General features: G+C 48.5%; 1 protein-coding gene across 1 annotated transcript in view; it reads left to right on the top strand.

Annotated features, from left to right (window-relative positions):
* The window catches only part of MCPH1 (microcephalin 1), a 204,691-nt gene that overhangs the window by 61,092 nt on the left and 127,064 nt on the right, over positions 1-16,535 (top strand). Inside the window, 2 exon segments of the mRNA XM_032468520.1 lie at positions 5,080-5,117; positions 7,349-7,511. Of these exon segments, the coding sequence (XP_032324411.1) occupies positions 5,080-5,117; positions 7,349-7,511 (201 nt within the window).

Here is a 16,535-nt window from a genome sequence, read left to right as displayed (position 1 = left end):
CTTACGAAATGGTACCTAAACCTGAAACATTTCAAAGAATGTTTTATTTTTAAAGTGTTTCTCTTTTATCACTAATAAAACAGGTACCTTTGTTTAATTTGCCCTCCCTTTGATCTAATTAAAACAAAATCAACTAGACTATTTCCCAAATACTCATATTCACAATGTATTGATATCAAATGTGAACTCCTGATCTTACTCTGTTCACATCTACGTACACAGTTAAGCATTTCAGGGCTTCAGTCGTAGAATGCCCATTACAGAAAGAAGGAAAACAGTCCTTTTATGTTTTGAACATTGTTGTTCATTAAAAAAAGAAAACATAGCACTCTGTTCCTTAAAAAGAAAACACTTGTCCAAATACAGCTATACGACACCGAAAGGTAATCAGAGCAAAGCTCTGAGAGGTCGTCACGTGAAGGAATCCACTGACCCGGGAGGGACAACTCACGGTCGTGAAATGCTGTGCTCAATTTAGGGAAAAGCACTTTCTGGAAGTTCTAAAGTGGTGAGTGAGGGGTGATAGCCAGATATGGAAGGAAACCAGAAGAACTGGAAATTTGCTAAGGATTGGCAGTTTGGGCAAGGTAACAGGATCTGGGCCAACAGGCAGATGGAGATGGAAACTGGTCTTCCCATAGAGGTGAAGGAGGTCAAGTACATCTCTACAGGACGAAACAGAATTTTTGCATCTGTCAGTTCCATGCAGTGTGCAAAGAGGCACAGAATATAACTCGGGGAACGGGGCTAGAATCTGAAGTCCTGGAATGGTGTGCTGTAAACAGTGCATAGTTTCCCATAGAAACAGACTTTTTTTTTTCCTGTAGTCCCTCCCCCAATAATCAAAGAAAGATTATTTATGATCGCAAAGCCAGGCTGGCCTCCTTAGATGTGTTTACATAGGTGCAGCAAGAAAGGTAATTTACCACCTAGGCTTTGGGTTTGATTTGTGGACGCTTTCATGAGGAATCTTAGATTGCACTTTTAAAAGCCTCTTGGGGTAAGGAAGCCAAGCCAAGAGCTTGCTGTCACATTTCACCTGTAGCGCTTATGAATGTGGATGAGTTCCTTTCTTCTGAGTCCCCCACCGTATCCTGTAGTTCTAGGGCTTGTTGAAAAGTGACCTCCCTTCTCAGCTGTACGTCTGCCAGCCCTGTAAGCCAGGTATCAGCCGCTCAGTAAATGAGTTGCAAGGATATACTGTACTGCACAGGGACTGTAGCCAACGTATTATAATACCTTAAAATGGAATAGAATCTATAAAAAGTTTGAATCACTGTTATAACTTGAAATGAATACAATATTATAAATCAACTCTACCTCAATTTAAAAAAACAAGGGAATCAAATTTTTTTAAAGAATACTTTTTTTTTAAGCACTGTTTAAAATACAGGGAATTCAGTTTTGTTAGTATCTGGGAATTTTAGGAATATTGAGGTTATAGGTAATTATTTCTAAGTCAAGAGCTTCTTTAAGAAATTTTATAGTAACAAGTGGTAACACCATCTCAGGATGAGAGAGAATGGCCTTTACAGGAAGACACAGAGACACACACAGACAGACAGAGACAGACACACACACACAGACAGACAGACAGAGACAGACACACACACACACCCACACCCACACACACACCCAGAGCTTGTAATTTCAATTTTAAAATTTCACTCACGGCTCAAAATTTCTCATGGCATAAACACAGAAATACAAAACCCAGTCCAGATATCTACTCCCTGGTGGCGTGAAATTCTTAATAGTTCTGAGCTGAAAGTAGAAAAATAAACAGAGAACTAAGAAGGCAGATCCTCTGTCATCTTTCAGGCAACAAAGTCAAGATCTGTGTGAACTATGAACCAGAGATCACAAGTGGTCAGACCATGAAACGAAGAAAGTTGGCACCAGAAACCAAGGGAATACTTGGAAAGAATAAAAATCAAATTTTTACTGTGGTGTCAACTGACAGGAGTCTGGAGTTCGGGACGGGAGCTGGACTCAGTGCTGGGACCCTGTACCACCGCTCAGGAAAGGCGCACGGGGACTCCTTCAGCCCTGGTTGCCTGGGTGGGGAATCAGGGCCAGCCCCATCCAAGTCGCTGCTCCAGAACCACACGACAGAATGCACGAGACAAGTAAGAAGGGTTGTAGGAGGGGCCCGTCCATCGAAGAGGAGCGGCCTGGGGCTTTGGGGAGGCAGGTAGACAAGGAGCTGCCAGCAAGTCGGAAGCACGCAGAGGGTGGAGGTGGTCTCTTCTGAGTCACCGAGGAGGAGCGCTGGTGGGGCCTCTCTTGGGGGCAGGAGAAGGCAGCCCTTTCAGTTGTGTTTTTCCAAGAAAAGGAGAGAGGGGGGCGGTTTCCTGACCGCTGTTCTAGGTTCTGGGGCTCAGGGCTCAGGTGAAGTTCAGGCTTGTGGTGGAGAGTCAGCGTTCCACAGAATGGGAATGTGCCTTGCAGGACGGGAAGATCGAGGTCTCGGTCCTCAAGGACCCCTTCACTTTTCAACACTGAATACGTTTGGTTCTAATAAATGTTGGCTTGTCCCTTTTGGTCTTTTCCAATAATATTAAACAAGATTTACTGGCTGTTATTAGATTTGTGCTCTGTGACTGTCACCTCACATAAAAATTCTGTGGTGCGGATGGAGGAGGGTCTGGTGACCGTCACTAGCAGGGAGTGAAGGGGCCGAACTTGCTCCCCGTTTTTATTACCTGCAGTGAAATGTGACATCCAGCCGGGGGTACATAGATAAATGACTCAATTAAAAATGGCTTGCATTCTCACGGAATTACATACCGTGAGGGTCATAATTTACAAAACTGCTAGGATTAATATTTGCTTTCAACAAAATTATTAATCGTATAGCACCCTGGGAGTAATTCATTGTCTTTTTTTCTTAGATGAGACACATGAGGTCAGGAAAGGCCAAGTGGCCTGTCAAATACAAAATCACGAACACGTGAGCTGTACAAAGATGTCCCGAATTTCAGTCTTATTCTGGGTAGTCTTATACTAGCATCTAATTCTATTTATTGTGCTTCTCTTTGTAAAATTGACAGTTATAAAATATTCTCCAGGAGTGATAGCATTCTAAGCGGAGGAAAGTTACGTTGAATTTTGTGTATAGAAATTTTACTCCACTCCATAGAGCACCTGGAGGTACTGTGAGGGATAGCTCCTCGGGCTTTGGTTTGAGTTTCCCAGGTGACTGACTAGTGGTGTGGAGCATCTTTTCAGCTGCTGCGGGCCATTTCTGATGCTGTGTGAGGGGAACTGGTTTCTCGGCTTCCTTTTCTGATTGTTCGTTACTAATGTATAGGAGTACAACTGATGTTTTTTGTGCATTGATTTTGTAGCCTGCAACTTTGCTGAATTCTTTTGTTAGTTCTAACAGTTTTTCTGGATTCTTTAGGGTTTTCTGTGTGTAAGGCCTTCTCATCTGTGAATAGATAGTTTCTATGGTGTCTTCTGTTTCTCATTTTCTTGCCTGATTGCCTGCCTAGAACAGTAGCTTAGTTTTGGACACGTCTTATTTAAGATCCTTATCAGACCTCTGGATGAGGATGCCAGGCAGGCAGTAGGATTTTTGCGTCTGGGCATCGGGGAGCAGGTGGTGCGCTAGGATGTGGAACTGGGGGTTGTCACGTGTTGCTGGTGCATGCAGCCAGTGTGAGGGTCGCCTGGGGGGTAAGTGGAGAGGAGGAAGAAAAACAACCCGAGGGTGAGTCATGGAGAAGCCTAGCATCGCAGAAGTCAAGAGGCTTTCCTCTTCCTGCTCCCTCCTCCCTTCAGTCTAGAAATGGGCACTTCCCATGGAGAAAGTCCTACAGGCTTCTTTGAGATGGTTCCACAGAAGTAGACGCCTTGGAACGGCCTCCTCTTGGGTTTTACCTGGGGCCGCACCGCCGGGCCTGTGTCGTGTTCATCCGAGGACGACACGGAAACCCGGGATTAGCTGCAGTCAGGATCTCACTCGATGATGAGAGGCTGGTCTCCAGACTCTGCCCAGGAGCTGTGCTGAGGACGTTCCAGTCGGGTCTGAGACAGGGGAGACCCAGCGGAGGACGCTCTGAGGGGAAACCAGAGGGCAGGGCGGCCACCCCCGGCCACGAGCGCACCTGCGTTTCCCACCATTCTTCCTTTGAGTCTTTTTGATTTGTGTGGCCTCTTCCTCCACCTCCCCTCAGCGCACCCAAGTGGCACACCCTTCAGTCCTGCCACTGTGTCCCCTGGGGTCCCTCGGGCGCCTTTGGTTCCTCCTCCTCATTCACTCAGGACACCAGGACGTGTGTGATGGTGAGTTTGTGGTTACACTGAGCAGCTGGTCAAATTTGAATACATCACACGAGCTGAAGAGTGTGTGAGTGATGTGTGTTCACGTTCGCTTTGGTTTAACATGCACCGAATTATTATTAAACAGTAGTCGTTTCCGGCTGGTGGAGCTCCAGGGGGGTTTGTGTGTCTAACTGTAGATTTCTAAAGCATTTAATTTTTTGCCATCAGCGTGTATTCCTTATACAAGTAAAAAGTATTTTAAAGCCTTTATTTAAAAAAAAAATTTAGAATTCCAATTAATAGGAGATGCCAACACATAAATAAGCAGTCCCATTACCTGTGCTCTGTGTGCAAGGGCTGAAGGAGTTTGCTTGACTCAGATGACAGAAGCTTAAGCATTACTGTGTACCTGTGTCTGAGACAGAACACGGTTGCCCAGAAGCCTTAGGAAAAATGGTTTTTAAGCCTGTGAAACAAAAAATGCCTTTCTCACCCTCTTCTTCCTTGAAGGGGTCTGCTCTCTAACTGCTAGATGGACTTCCGGAGGGAAGCATTTCTGTTTTCCTCCTCTACCTCCTGTCCTGGATTATTTTGGATTGGTTTGGGAACAATATCTGGGTTTCTATCTCCTGGGCTGTTTTTTTTTTCTAGGAATATAAAGGGTTTTTTTTTTCCCTCTGATATATACTTAAATGTTTATTTTTAAGTGATGTAATTTTTCAGAAAAACGTATTAAAGTTTATTTCTGTGGGAAAAATATTTTTTATATTTTTGACTGTTTTTTTGTTCCTTCTCTTTTGAAATCTCTAGCCAACAAGAACATTAGTCATGACGAGCATGCCATCTGAGTAAGTACGCATTGTTTTGAAAACTTTCTACTCAATGTAAAATTTTAGACTTTTCGTTCGCACACTGTGTGGCCGGGCTCTTTGGGCAGCTCCTCGAGCTGTGGTGTGTCGCTGTTTCTGTGTGTAATTAACATTGGAGTTAGAGGATCACTGGAAATAACAGAGGTGGTTGAGGAGTTTAGCACTGAAGACCTTCTGAGTGGTTCAGAGGCATGACGAGGTATTACGGTATTGGCTGTTCCTCTTGCCTGGTTCACACCTAATGGCTCTGCGTGTCTACCACCCCCACCCCGTGAATGTCCTGTAAGTGGAGCATCACTGGCTGCAGCATTTCCCTTAAAGGTCTTAAAGAAACATTTTTGGTGGTATTAAAGCAGCTCTCTGCACGTTGCAGGAGAGTTCATAGCTTGCTGACGGGCTCTTGACGTCTTCCTTAGACATTTTGCACAATATGGCACATCCAACACAAATATGGTGCCATATTCTTTGCAACAGATTTTTGAATTCTTGTTTAAAGGGGAAAAGTTTTTTATGCATCAATCCTAAGTTTAAGGGTTTCAAGAGGTTCATGAAAACACAGGGACATTTCAGTGAAAAATAGGCTGCGAAAAGAGTACACGTTCCCAACACTTCCGGTAGCAAAGTCCCTTTCCTGTCGTGGCTTGGCATTAAAGGGACTGATAATTCAAACACCCAACGTTTCCTAGTGAGAAGGGAGACACTCAGTTTTTATCACTGTCTTGTGAAATATATTGGACATCCTGAATAGTCTAATACAGAAATGAATATTGAATACAAGTATTTTTTAAAGTCTATATTTTAAAATTAAATTTAAAAAAGAACTTAATAGCTAGTTATTTGCTCAATCAAAGGTTTGAGAATTGGACTATTTAGTCCATATTTTCTTTGTTAGTCTTTCTTGCCCCATGTGTACTTCTTGTCTGAAGTTAGGAGCGAGACCTCAGTGTTCTGAGGCTGCATTCAATGAGCCTTGTCTTGAAAAGATGATTGTTACTGATCAGCACATCCAGAAATAGCTGGCTGCTGCCAGACATGGAATGAGAGTCACAGACATGCGGGAAGAGAGCATCTGGGTTAGAGGGTTTCACTTCTTTTTGCCTTATGTTCCCCCAAATTTAATATTTTCCAATAAGCACAGTCCCCCTGGTTGAAGTGGTGATGGGGCCCTATCTTGACTCATCCATCTTCCATGCCCTTGGGATCCCTGAGAACGTCACACAGGATAGAGGTCAAGCCTTCATTGTGCAACTGAAGAAACGGGTCTTGTGATGGACAAACCCAGGATCATTGGTGATAAAAATAAGAAATGCCATGAAGTGGACAGGGGTTTGTGAGAGACAGTCTGCGTCAGCATGGGCAAGAACCAGCTCCTTGCCTTTGTAGTACAGTTTTTGGAGAGGACAGTTTATTTCCTGACTGTGTACATTGTAGTGCAGCTCAGGGAGCCTGCCTGTTGTTTGTGTTTTACCGGGAATCTCCTAAACTTGCCAGGAGAGAGGAAGGGAAGAGAGAACAGAAGGCATAGAGAGGTGATCGTAAAAGGAAGAGAGGAAAAATGAAGGAAGTTAGAGAGGAATAATATTTAAAAAGAAAAAAAAAGGTACTTGAGGCACTGAGGGAATGACAGACCAGAAGCAAAACGATGATGATAATGATGAGGTTTGTGAAATTAAGGCACCTCTGAGATTCCAGGTTTGCCCTGAGATTCCATTTGACAATTTAATCAATAGGGCTTTTTTACCCTCTTAGAAAAATTATGTGGTTGACTCTCGATAAATATTACGTTTCAAAATAAGTGAGAAGCTTTGTTTTCAAAATCGTGAGAGGCGTGGTCCTGACCATGCACACGCTGGTTCACGGAGGACTCGGAAGTAGATAATTGCCACGGTGGGAAGAGCTGGGTGGTGGCAGGAGGTCGGCTGTGGGATGCTGGCGGCCCCCTCAACCCCGGGCACTTGGGGAGCGACTTACAGCCTCGGGGCCACGGTCTTCTCAGCTGTTAGAACAGACGGTTGGAGTCAAGATCTGAAATGTTCTGTTTCCGTGAATTTCAAGTCATGGGTTGCAAAGAAATTGACAGGAGCACCAAAGCCAAAAATCAATGTAGAATTTTTTTGTAGGTTTTTTTTTTTTTAAACTGAGTGTGATGACCTTGATGTTGATGGACAGGAAACACGTCCTCCGTGCTGACTTTTCTTCCTGTTTGATAGGAAGCAGAACGTCGTCGTCCAGGTGGTGAATAAACTGAAGGGCTTCTCCTTGGCCCGGGAGGTGTGCGGCAGCACCACGCACGTGCTGGCGGGGAAGCCGCGCCGTACCCTGAACGTGCTGCTGGGCATCGCACGAGGCTGCTGGGTCCTCTCGTTCGAGTGGGTAAGCAGCCGTGCCGGCAGAATACGCGGGGTTTTGGGGCCTGAAACGGGGCGTCCGCACAGGGTCGGCTGGCTGGTGGTGGCTCGGGGTCCCTCCTTGGGCTCTCGTCCTTCAGCCACGGCCGGTCCCCGGAGGACGGGTGGGTGCCTTCCATGCAAAGAGCTCGCAGCCGCAGGCAGAAAGAAGCTTGGCGCAGACTTGGACTGGAAAGGCAGAACGCGTGTTCTCACAGTCAAATGCACTCTCTTCTGCGTTTGACCAAGAAACAATGTGACCTATGTTGGCGGTGGTTTAAAAAGCCAAAAGAATTCAGTGATTGTTTTTACAGATGGATTTACTTAGGGTGAAACATGCTCATTTAATCCTATTTGGATAGGCTTTATCTTACGTATGTCTATCTAGCATTACTTGCCCTTATTTCTGTGCATTAACTGTAGTTTTTTTAGTCATTGTTTTCATTATTCTTGAAATTGAAATTGTTACTTTTTCTGTTTTCACCTGGATCCCCAACCTGTGGTCTCTTCCGTTGCCGTCTGATGCGGGTTGCATTGTCTGTTACGTGTGTTGCTGTTTTGATTCTGCTAAGTGTCCACCCTCCCTCCTTCTCCCCCTAAGCAGAATTATAATATTCAAACAAACTACAGGTGTATTTTTAAGAATGACAGTGGTCTTTTTCTCAGGTCGTGATTTAACTCTGCATCTCCCAGTACAACAGGTTTGAGACATGAGTGCTTAGAGTCGTGAAGTGGAAAAGCTTGAAATGCTCCCCAAAAGCACTATTTGCATAGGCAGCAATTGGGGGTTACCTCCCCTAATTATGTGTTAGCACCGATCCACATTTACTTGTATGAAGGGTCATGAATAACTCCAGGTTCCATGAGTGAACAGCCTGTTTGCTTTCTTCCCGGCTCACAGTGTCTGTCTCTTTATCAGCCACCTCTTCCTTCCACCGTGTTTCAGAGGAAAAGATGTTCTCTGTCTTCCATGAGGACGTGCAGCTGTACTTGATTCTGTACCCAACCTGTCCTTCTGGAACTTAGAGCTGGCAGAGAGGACGGACGTGAGGATTGGCGTTTACTGCTGCCCTGTTTCCGCTCAGCATCCTGCCAGGGGTCTCCCACCATTCACACAGAAACAGAACCCGATGCAAATTTAACTTTGGGTAACCGTGTGTGGGGTGAACCGCTCTCCAGGATTAAGCACTGTCTGTGAGTGAGGCAGGAAGTAAAACATGGTACTTAACACACTTTGGTTGCTCAGACGGGACTCCCCACCTGGACCTCCCTGGCCAAAGGGGAGGAATCTGGAACCCGGTCACAGAAGTGAATGGATTAAGTGTAAGTGCAGTAAGGCAAGAAAACAAAATGAAAGGCATTCAGGTTAGAGGGGAAGAAGTGCGGCTACCTCTGTTCCTGGACAGCGTGATCGTCTGTGTAGACAATTGCCAGAAATCTACCAAAAAGCTCTCAGAAGTAATAAGTGAGTTCAGCAAATCGTTGGGATCCAAGGCTACAGTAATACAAGGTCAACGTTGAAATGCTGAAGTATAAATCTAACATAACAATGTGTGCAGGATCTGTGCACTGAAAACGACAAAGCACCGATTTAAAACAACAGAGACATGCTATGTGCATGGATTGGAAGACAAATGGAGTTACAGTGCCACTCCTCCCTAAAATGATGTACAGACTTAAAACATCCCCCCTCAAAATCACAGACGACAGAGACAAGCTGATCCCGAGGTGTCTGTGTGGAGGAGAAGGAGCAGCGTAGCCGAGACAGCTCTGCGAGAGAGCGGAGCTGGGGGCGTGTGCCTCTGCCGCTGGCCTCCAGGCGGAGGGGCTGCTTTCCCTGGTCGGGACGTGACAGACCCTGGGCCGGGAAGGGCTGACAGCGGTGGGGTGATACCTCCTGGGAAGGGACCCTGCCCCCCTGCACAGCCTTCACCCAGACTGATCGGCAGGAGGGAACACCTTCGGAGTAGACAGCCTGGCTGATCGGGGAAGGCAGGGCCCTGCCTCCTTCAAAACTCCGTCTCCCCCTCACCCGATGTCCTTCTCGCCCTCCTTCCTTGCCCTCCATTCCTTCCTGTGGGCCTCTCCAGGCGAAGTCCTAAAGCGAGTTCCTCTTCAGGGAGGAGGTCACCCTGGGACTCCCATCTGAGCACACCTTCCCCTGCTCTTAGCTTTCCCTGTGTTTCCTCAGTCTAGCCCAGAATCTAGATTCAGGAATACTCACCTGTGTGTGGGACCCTTGACCCCTGTGTCAGCTTCTCCACCTGTGAGATGGGCAGTCACCCCGCAGAGCCTGCCTGAGGAAGGGAGAGCCAGTGTGCAGACTCAGAGCCGGGCGCTCCCCCCACTGCGGGTGGGAACACAGCACCCCATCCCTGACCGTGACCCTGGGGGCTGCGGGGGATGGACAGTGCACCAGGCTGGTGGGAGCTAAATCCCAGTGTGCTGCAGAGGGGCTCCGGGCTCTCCTGTCCCCCACAGCAGGACGCGGCCTCTGTGGGTTCCAGCCGCCCCACTCGCTTTCTTTGCTCACCTCACTTTCTAGGGTGGAGTGTGCGGCCCAGCTTAGGCCTGTGCAGGCAGGAAAGTCTCCCCTCCAGCATTCAGGGGAGAGGGGTTGTGCGATGTGCCCTGCTCTGGGGCACCAGGCTGTGTAACCTCCCCTGCAGCTCCTGATCCGGCCTCACTCGGGCTCAGTCTCTGGCGTGGTTCAGCCTTGGCCCAGGCTCCCTGCCTGATGTGACCCAGTTCAGGGGCTGCAGGAAGCTGTTTGCTCTGTTTGGGAGCAGGAGGTGTGTAGGGAGCTGGGTGCTATTCTCCAGTTACAAGAAACGGGGAGATTTAGGGGCAAGCAGGTCACTGAGCCCAGCCTTCTGCAGCCTGCGCTAGGAGTGTGTGGGACCATGGTCGAGGGGTGGGCAGACCGAGTCCACTCTGGGCTACAGACATGGCTCTGTCCCTGGACATTGCTTCTGTCCTTTCTCCCCTCCTCGCTTCACTGGCCACAGGGTCCCCCTCCAGCCCTGGGTGTGTGGCCCGCCATCCTCACCCATCATGGGGCAGAAATGAGGGGGTGCAGCTGGGATCATGGAGGCAGGCAGAGGACAGTGGAGGACCAGGCCGAGGATCCCAGGGCCCATGGAGGGCAGGGGCACCCTGGGGGCGGGGCGACAGCCAGCCACCATCAGGGACCAGCGTCCAGCCACCCACTTCTTTCTCTGTTTCCCTCAAATGTGGGTCACATCCAGGTGTCCTCCCCCCGTTCCTACCCTGTGATTTTCATATGAGCAGCCTCACGAAGCAGGGGCTGGTTGTGAAAGGACAGACAGGACAATTCATGAAGGAAGCCACATGGACAAAGTGTGCTTCCTCAGTAATTCATGAAAGGCAAACCATTCCTCCCGTGGCACACAGTAACGGGAAAAATGAGACGCAGTTACTGCAAAGAAGGACTAAGACGACGCCCCCCACGCTGCAGGAGGGGTTCAAAGTGGTCCAACCTCCCTGATGGCAGTCTCGTGATGTGCATCCAACATCCTAAAATGTCCATGGCCTTGGCTGTAGTAATTCTGCATAGGAAGTAATTGGAGATTTAGTTATTTGGTGTTCATCCCAGCATTGCAGTAGGGAAAAGTGGAAAGCAACTGATTGGGAATTCGTTTCTTTTCTGCTATGTTGAAAACTGGCAATGGAGGATTGCTGAAGTGGATTACTGTCCCCCCACCCAGACAGCGGAGCATCACACAACCCTTAGAAGTCACACAGAGCATTTGACTAGAAAGAAAAATGCTCTTTGAACATATAATTAAAAAAGATTATAAAAATAGTGTGTATTATGTGATATCAGTTTTATTTTGTAAAAATACAGCTAAATATTTCTGTACATAAAATAGATTAAAAAAAAGACTGAGGACATCCTCCAAAATGTTAATAGTAGTTTAATCTGTGGATGGTGGAACAGAGTAATTGTAATTCTGTAATTCTCCTCTTTGGCTTTTCTGCAATTTCCAAGTTTCCTACAATGATTGTATGTGGCTTTTGTATAATAAATAGAACTTAAAAGTAAAAAAAATAGTTGGAAGTATAACACTACCTGATTTCAGGGTGTCCTCAGACACTTCCGTAATCAAGACGATGGGGTCTCAGCAAAAGGAGAGGTGTGATGGGGAAGATGGAGAGTCTAGAAATAGATCCAGACACACGTGGCCACTGGTTTTGACAGAGGTGGGAAGGCCATTCACTGGAGAAAGGACAGTCTTCGACAGTGGTGCTGGAGCAACTGGACATTTGTACACACAGAAAAAAATGACCCAATGACATCATGTTGTGCACAGAACTTACCTCAAACTGGATCACATACTAAAATGGAAAATGGTAAAACTCTTATTAGTAAACGTAGGATAAAAATCTTCATGACCTTGGTTTACACAAAGAGTTCTTAGATAACACCAAAAACATATATAAGAGAAAAAATTGTTACACTTCATCAAAATTAAAATGTTTTACTCTGTGAAGAACATTTTGAAGAGACCAGGAGAAAATGCTGGCAAATCTTATCTGATAAATCATGTATGTCCAGAGTATACAAAGAACTCTCCACTCAAAAAGAAGGAAATGAGCTGCCCAAACAAAAATTGTCCAAAAAACCTTTTTGAACGCTTTTCAAAAGTGTGCAGATGTCAAGAAAGCACCTAAAAAGTACTCAACACCATTAGTCATAGAGAAGGACAATTTAAAACCACACCAGGAGCTCCCCGGTGTAGTAGAATGGCCAGAGTCTAAAATATAGCATGTAAAAATGTGTCCTCTAGGGAGGGAGGCTGCAGAGAACCTGGACCCCACGCCACAGGGGGCGGAGGAGGGGTCAGCCACCCCGGAAAACAGTTTGGTGGTTTCACCTGGAGTTACATGTCCACTTACCGTCCCACCCAGCGACCCGCTCCCAGGTATTTACCAAGAGAAATGAAAGCTTCTGCTCACCCCCAAATCTGTGAGTGTTTGCAGCAGCTTTGCTTCTGGCCACCCAACCTGGAAGCAGCACTGATGTCCCCCAGCTGTTCCGCTGGAATGCCGCTCGGTAACGGAAGCACCTTGAACGCATCTCTGTTGCATTCTGTCATGTGATGAGGACCGCAAGACCCCATTTCCGTGTTACCCTGGGAAAGGGGAAGAGGGGAGGGGTCCCCAACAACCCGCAGAACAAGGGCGGGAGGGGGTCTGTCTGCAGACCCAGCCCGGGGAGCTCCTGGTGTGGGGACTGACCTGTGCTCTGTGAGTGGTGGTGGTTGCAGAATCTCCACGTCTGCTGAGACAGCGCACTGCATGCACACATGCGTGTCCGCACACAGGAGTTTACCGATGGGAAAAATGTTGAAGGTCTATCTAGTGTGGCTTTCTGAGTAAGATGTTTGCGGGCCGGGCGGAACTGACACTTCATCGCCTTGGTTTCCTGCTGCGGGCTGAACAGATTTATGTTTCTCCTGTGTCTTCAACTTCTGTCTCTATTCTGCTGGTTTCCCACCGACATTTAAGCTGAGACATCTCTTGTATCTTAAAAAAAAAATTCAATTAGAAAAATAACGTTCCCTGGATTTCTTCTTGCCATCTGTTCTTCCTTTCCTCTCCTTCACGGCAAAACTTGACACATTCCTGTCTGTCTGTCTCCTCTTCCTGGCTTCTGTCCACTTTTTAGTCCATCTTGCTCCTACCTGCTCAAGGACAGCAAAACTATTCTTGGCAAGGTCACTAGTGTCCACAGCACACTTCAGTTAGCTGTGCAGTGCGCTGCACTCACAGAGTTTGTAAACACCAGTACAGCTGAACAAATTATTAGAAAGCTGGCACCGTAGGGCTGCCACCCAAACTGAGAAAAAGGACATTATCGACACTAGGAGGAGGGTACAGCTCAGTAGGAGAGCGCGCTCTTAGCATGCAAGACATCCTGGGTTCAATCCCCAGTGCCTCCATTAGAAAGTAAATAAGTCTAATTACCTCCTCCCCTCACCAAGAAAAAAAACCCTCAACATTCTAGAAGCCCCTTGGGTAATCCCTCCCCATTCCTTTAAAAGGAATCACTGTCTTGATTTTCATGGTAATCAACCTCTTGCTTTTTCCATACTGAGTTGGCATTTTAAAAATACAATTCGGTTTAGCCTGTTCTTTTCTGTGTTTTTTTTTTTTGTTTTTTTTTTTCTCTCCTTATTAGCAGTCATACAGAGTTGTGTTGGGATGAGCAGAATTGTCAGCAAGGGCGCTCGCTGGTCGCTGGCTGCGGGCTGTCCGCCAGTGAGCCAGCCTCCTTGGGGCAGGGTGGCCCTCTTCTCCTGAGGTGTGGGGCTCCAGGTGTGGGGCTGTGGGCGTTCCCAGACAGTCCCTATGAACTTGGTACTGCGGACCGAGACTGGGGTGCGCCGGACTGCTACACGGGGGCAGAAGCCCTTGGTGGGATCCGTGTGTTTGAGGATGACAAGAAGGCCGGGTGGGGGTCTGTGCAGAGAAGATGCCAGGGGAGAGCGAGATCGGGGCGGGAACTGTGCTGAAGTCCCTGTTCCTCGTGTCAGGATGAGACACCCTGGGACACATGAGCCCTGACTAGTGTTTCTCAAGGGATGTGGCTGCTGTGGGGGAGCGCCCTGCGGGGAGCAGGGTGGCGTCGGGGGTGGCCTGCTGCTGGGCTTGCTATCCCACCAAGAGGGGCTGCAGCTCTCATTTGGCAGCAGGAGGGGAAGAGCCAGCCAGACGCATTCTGCTCAGACGATGTCATGAAGGGGGAGGCCAAGGCATCCACGGATGGACGGACGGGCTGCGGGTTCTGAGAGGAGGGAGTCGATCCTGGGGCCGTTGACTTGGACATAACAGTTGGTGAGAAGACAGTTTAGCAAAGATCCCTGCAGTGATTTAAGAGGGGTACTTGTGGGGGCTCTTTTCCTCCTGCACGCCAAGGCAGGCGTTGTGAAGCTGTGCGAGGTGCCCGTGCAGGGACAGCTGCCCACCAGTGCCCAGAGGTGCCCGAACCACGGATCTGGCCTGGGCAGCTCCGCCAGGGTCACACGCGGCCTCTGCTCCCTCCGGCTCCCACCAGCCGAGCACTGAGTGAGGGTAGCACCTATGGGACCTTGTCAGATGGTCAGCCACTTGGCCAGCCGCGATTTTCTCAAATGAGTGCGAGGCAGCACCTCCGTGAATAATTTCTTCTGCCTCAGGGTCCGTGGTACTGAATTAGCTTCCTCTGGCCACTCTAACAAATGACTACAAATTTAGAAGCTGAAACAACCCACGAATTTACCTTCTTGCAGTTTCAGAGGCCTGTATCCACAGTGGGTTTCCCCGGGCTCACATCCAGGTGTTGTCGGGGCTGCCTTCCTTCCTGGGGAGAGAATTGTTTCCTGCCCTTCCCAGCTTCTGGAGGCCTGCCCACGTTCCTGGGCTCGCTGCCCCCTCCAACTGTTATGTCGCTCTGACCTCTGCTTCCATCCTCATGTCTCTGACTTCACTGACTAGGAAGGACCCTGTGGTCTGATCGGGGGCCTCCTGGATAACCAGGGTCTCTCCCTATCGCTAGGTCCTTAACTCCATCGCATCCGTAAAGTCACTACTACCGTGGAAGCTACCATATTCACAGATCCTGGGGCTTCGCCTGTGGACGGCTTTGTGGGGCCCCTGCTCTGCTGCTCCCACGAGTACAAATGCATTAACTCCATAAGGGCCACATAACACAGTTTATTGTGTCCCAGGTTGATGACTTTTCATTGGTTTTCATTCTGTAAGGGTAGGCTTTCAAAAAGTTTAGAAAGACACAGAGGGAGGAAGGCCACGTGAGGGGGCAGAGCTTGCAGCGGTGTGTCTGCAAGCCAAGGAGCACCGAGGACGTCCAGCAGCCGCTCGAAGCTGGAGCAGGGTCTGGAACAGGCTCTCTCTCGGAGCCCCAGGAGGAGTCCTGCCCGCGCCTCAGCCTCATTGTACGGCTTCTCGTCTTCAGAACGGGTTTGGTCATCGTAAATGTGGAGGAAGATGGGTCAGAAATGGAGAACACCAAAAAAATTACAGAGGAGATGCCTCCGGAAAGAACAGAGTGGTTTTCCCTGGGCCTCCAACCGCCCCAAGCCTTTCATGCTCCTCCCTGGTGCGATCTGGCGTGGTGCTTGGTGGGCACGCTGGCCCGGAGCGAGGCCGGCCCGCTGGGGCGGTGGGGGGCAGCTGTGTGGACCCCCAAGACAGGGGCAAAGGCAGGACTGGCTGAGCTGTCGTGGTGCTGAAGCCGGGAGCCTTCCTCGGGGTTCTGACACTAGCAAGACATTGCGGGAGGGTGTTCAATTACTGTTCAACACATTTTATGTCCCACATGGTGGTTTTCAGTAGTGATAAAGCAACCGCCTCAAATCTAACAGTTTTTGCTGCAAGATGTGACTTCTGACAGGTTCATCTATTTTGTTTGTAGTGTCTCATACATCCCACAACTTCCAGGAAGACAGGAATCAAGGGGCGGCTGCCCAGCGAGAGAACAGAGTGGAAACGGGGAGCTCAGACCCGCATGTTTCAGTCCATTCGTGCTTGTTCTGCGTAGGAGCTCCCGTGTGTTTCCCTTATATTATCATCATTGCCAGCGTCCAAGTCAGCAGTGCACCTACACTAAAATTATTTTGAAATAGAGGAAGATTCACCAAACAAGACCCAGGCCTCCACTGTGACTCAGTAGGATGAAAACGTGAAACAAAAAAATCAGTGCAGGATAAATGGTCTGAGCTACCTGGCTGCCCCCATATGTGGGGATTTAAAGTGAACCCCCATCCCCCCAGAAAATGGGAACCAACTGTGCTGAGTCGCCTGGGTGCGGGGGTGTTCCGGCCGGGCAGCCTTAGGTCAGATGCTCCGTCTCACTGAGCTGCAGTTCCTCCTCCAGGAAGCAGATCCAGTGATGGGGTGTCCTCCGGAGGACGTGTGAGAGCTAAGAGCTAAAACTGTGCGGTGCTCGTGGCAGGCGGGCCAAAAGTGAGAACTTAACGCACGTTAG

Source organism: Camelus ferus, chromosome 26 (assembly GCF_009834535.1).
Source record: "Camelus ferus isolate YT-003-E chromosome 26, BCGSAC_Cfer_1.0, whole genome shotgun sequence".
In the NCBI taxonomy this organism is placed as follows: domain Eukaryota; kingdom Metazoa; phylum Chordata; class Mammalia; order Artiodactyla; family Camelidae; genus Camelus; species Camelus ferus.
Note: the sequence above shows the minus strand (reverse complement) of the source record. Positions and strands in the feature narration are given on the sequence as shown.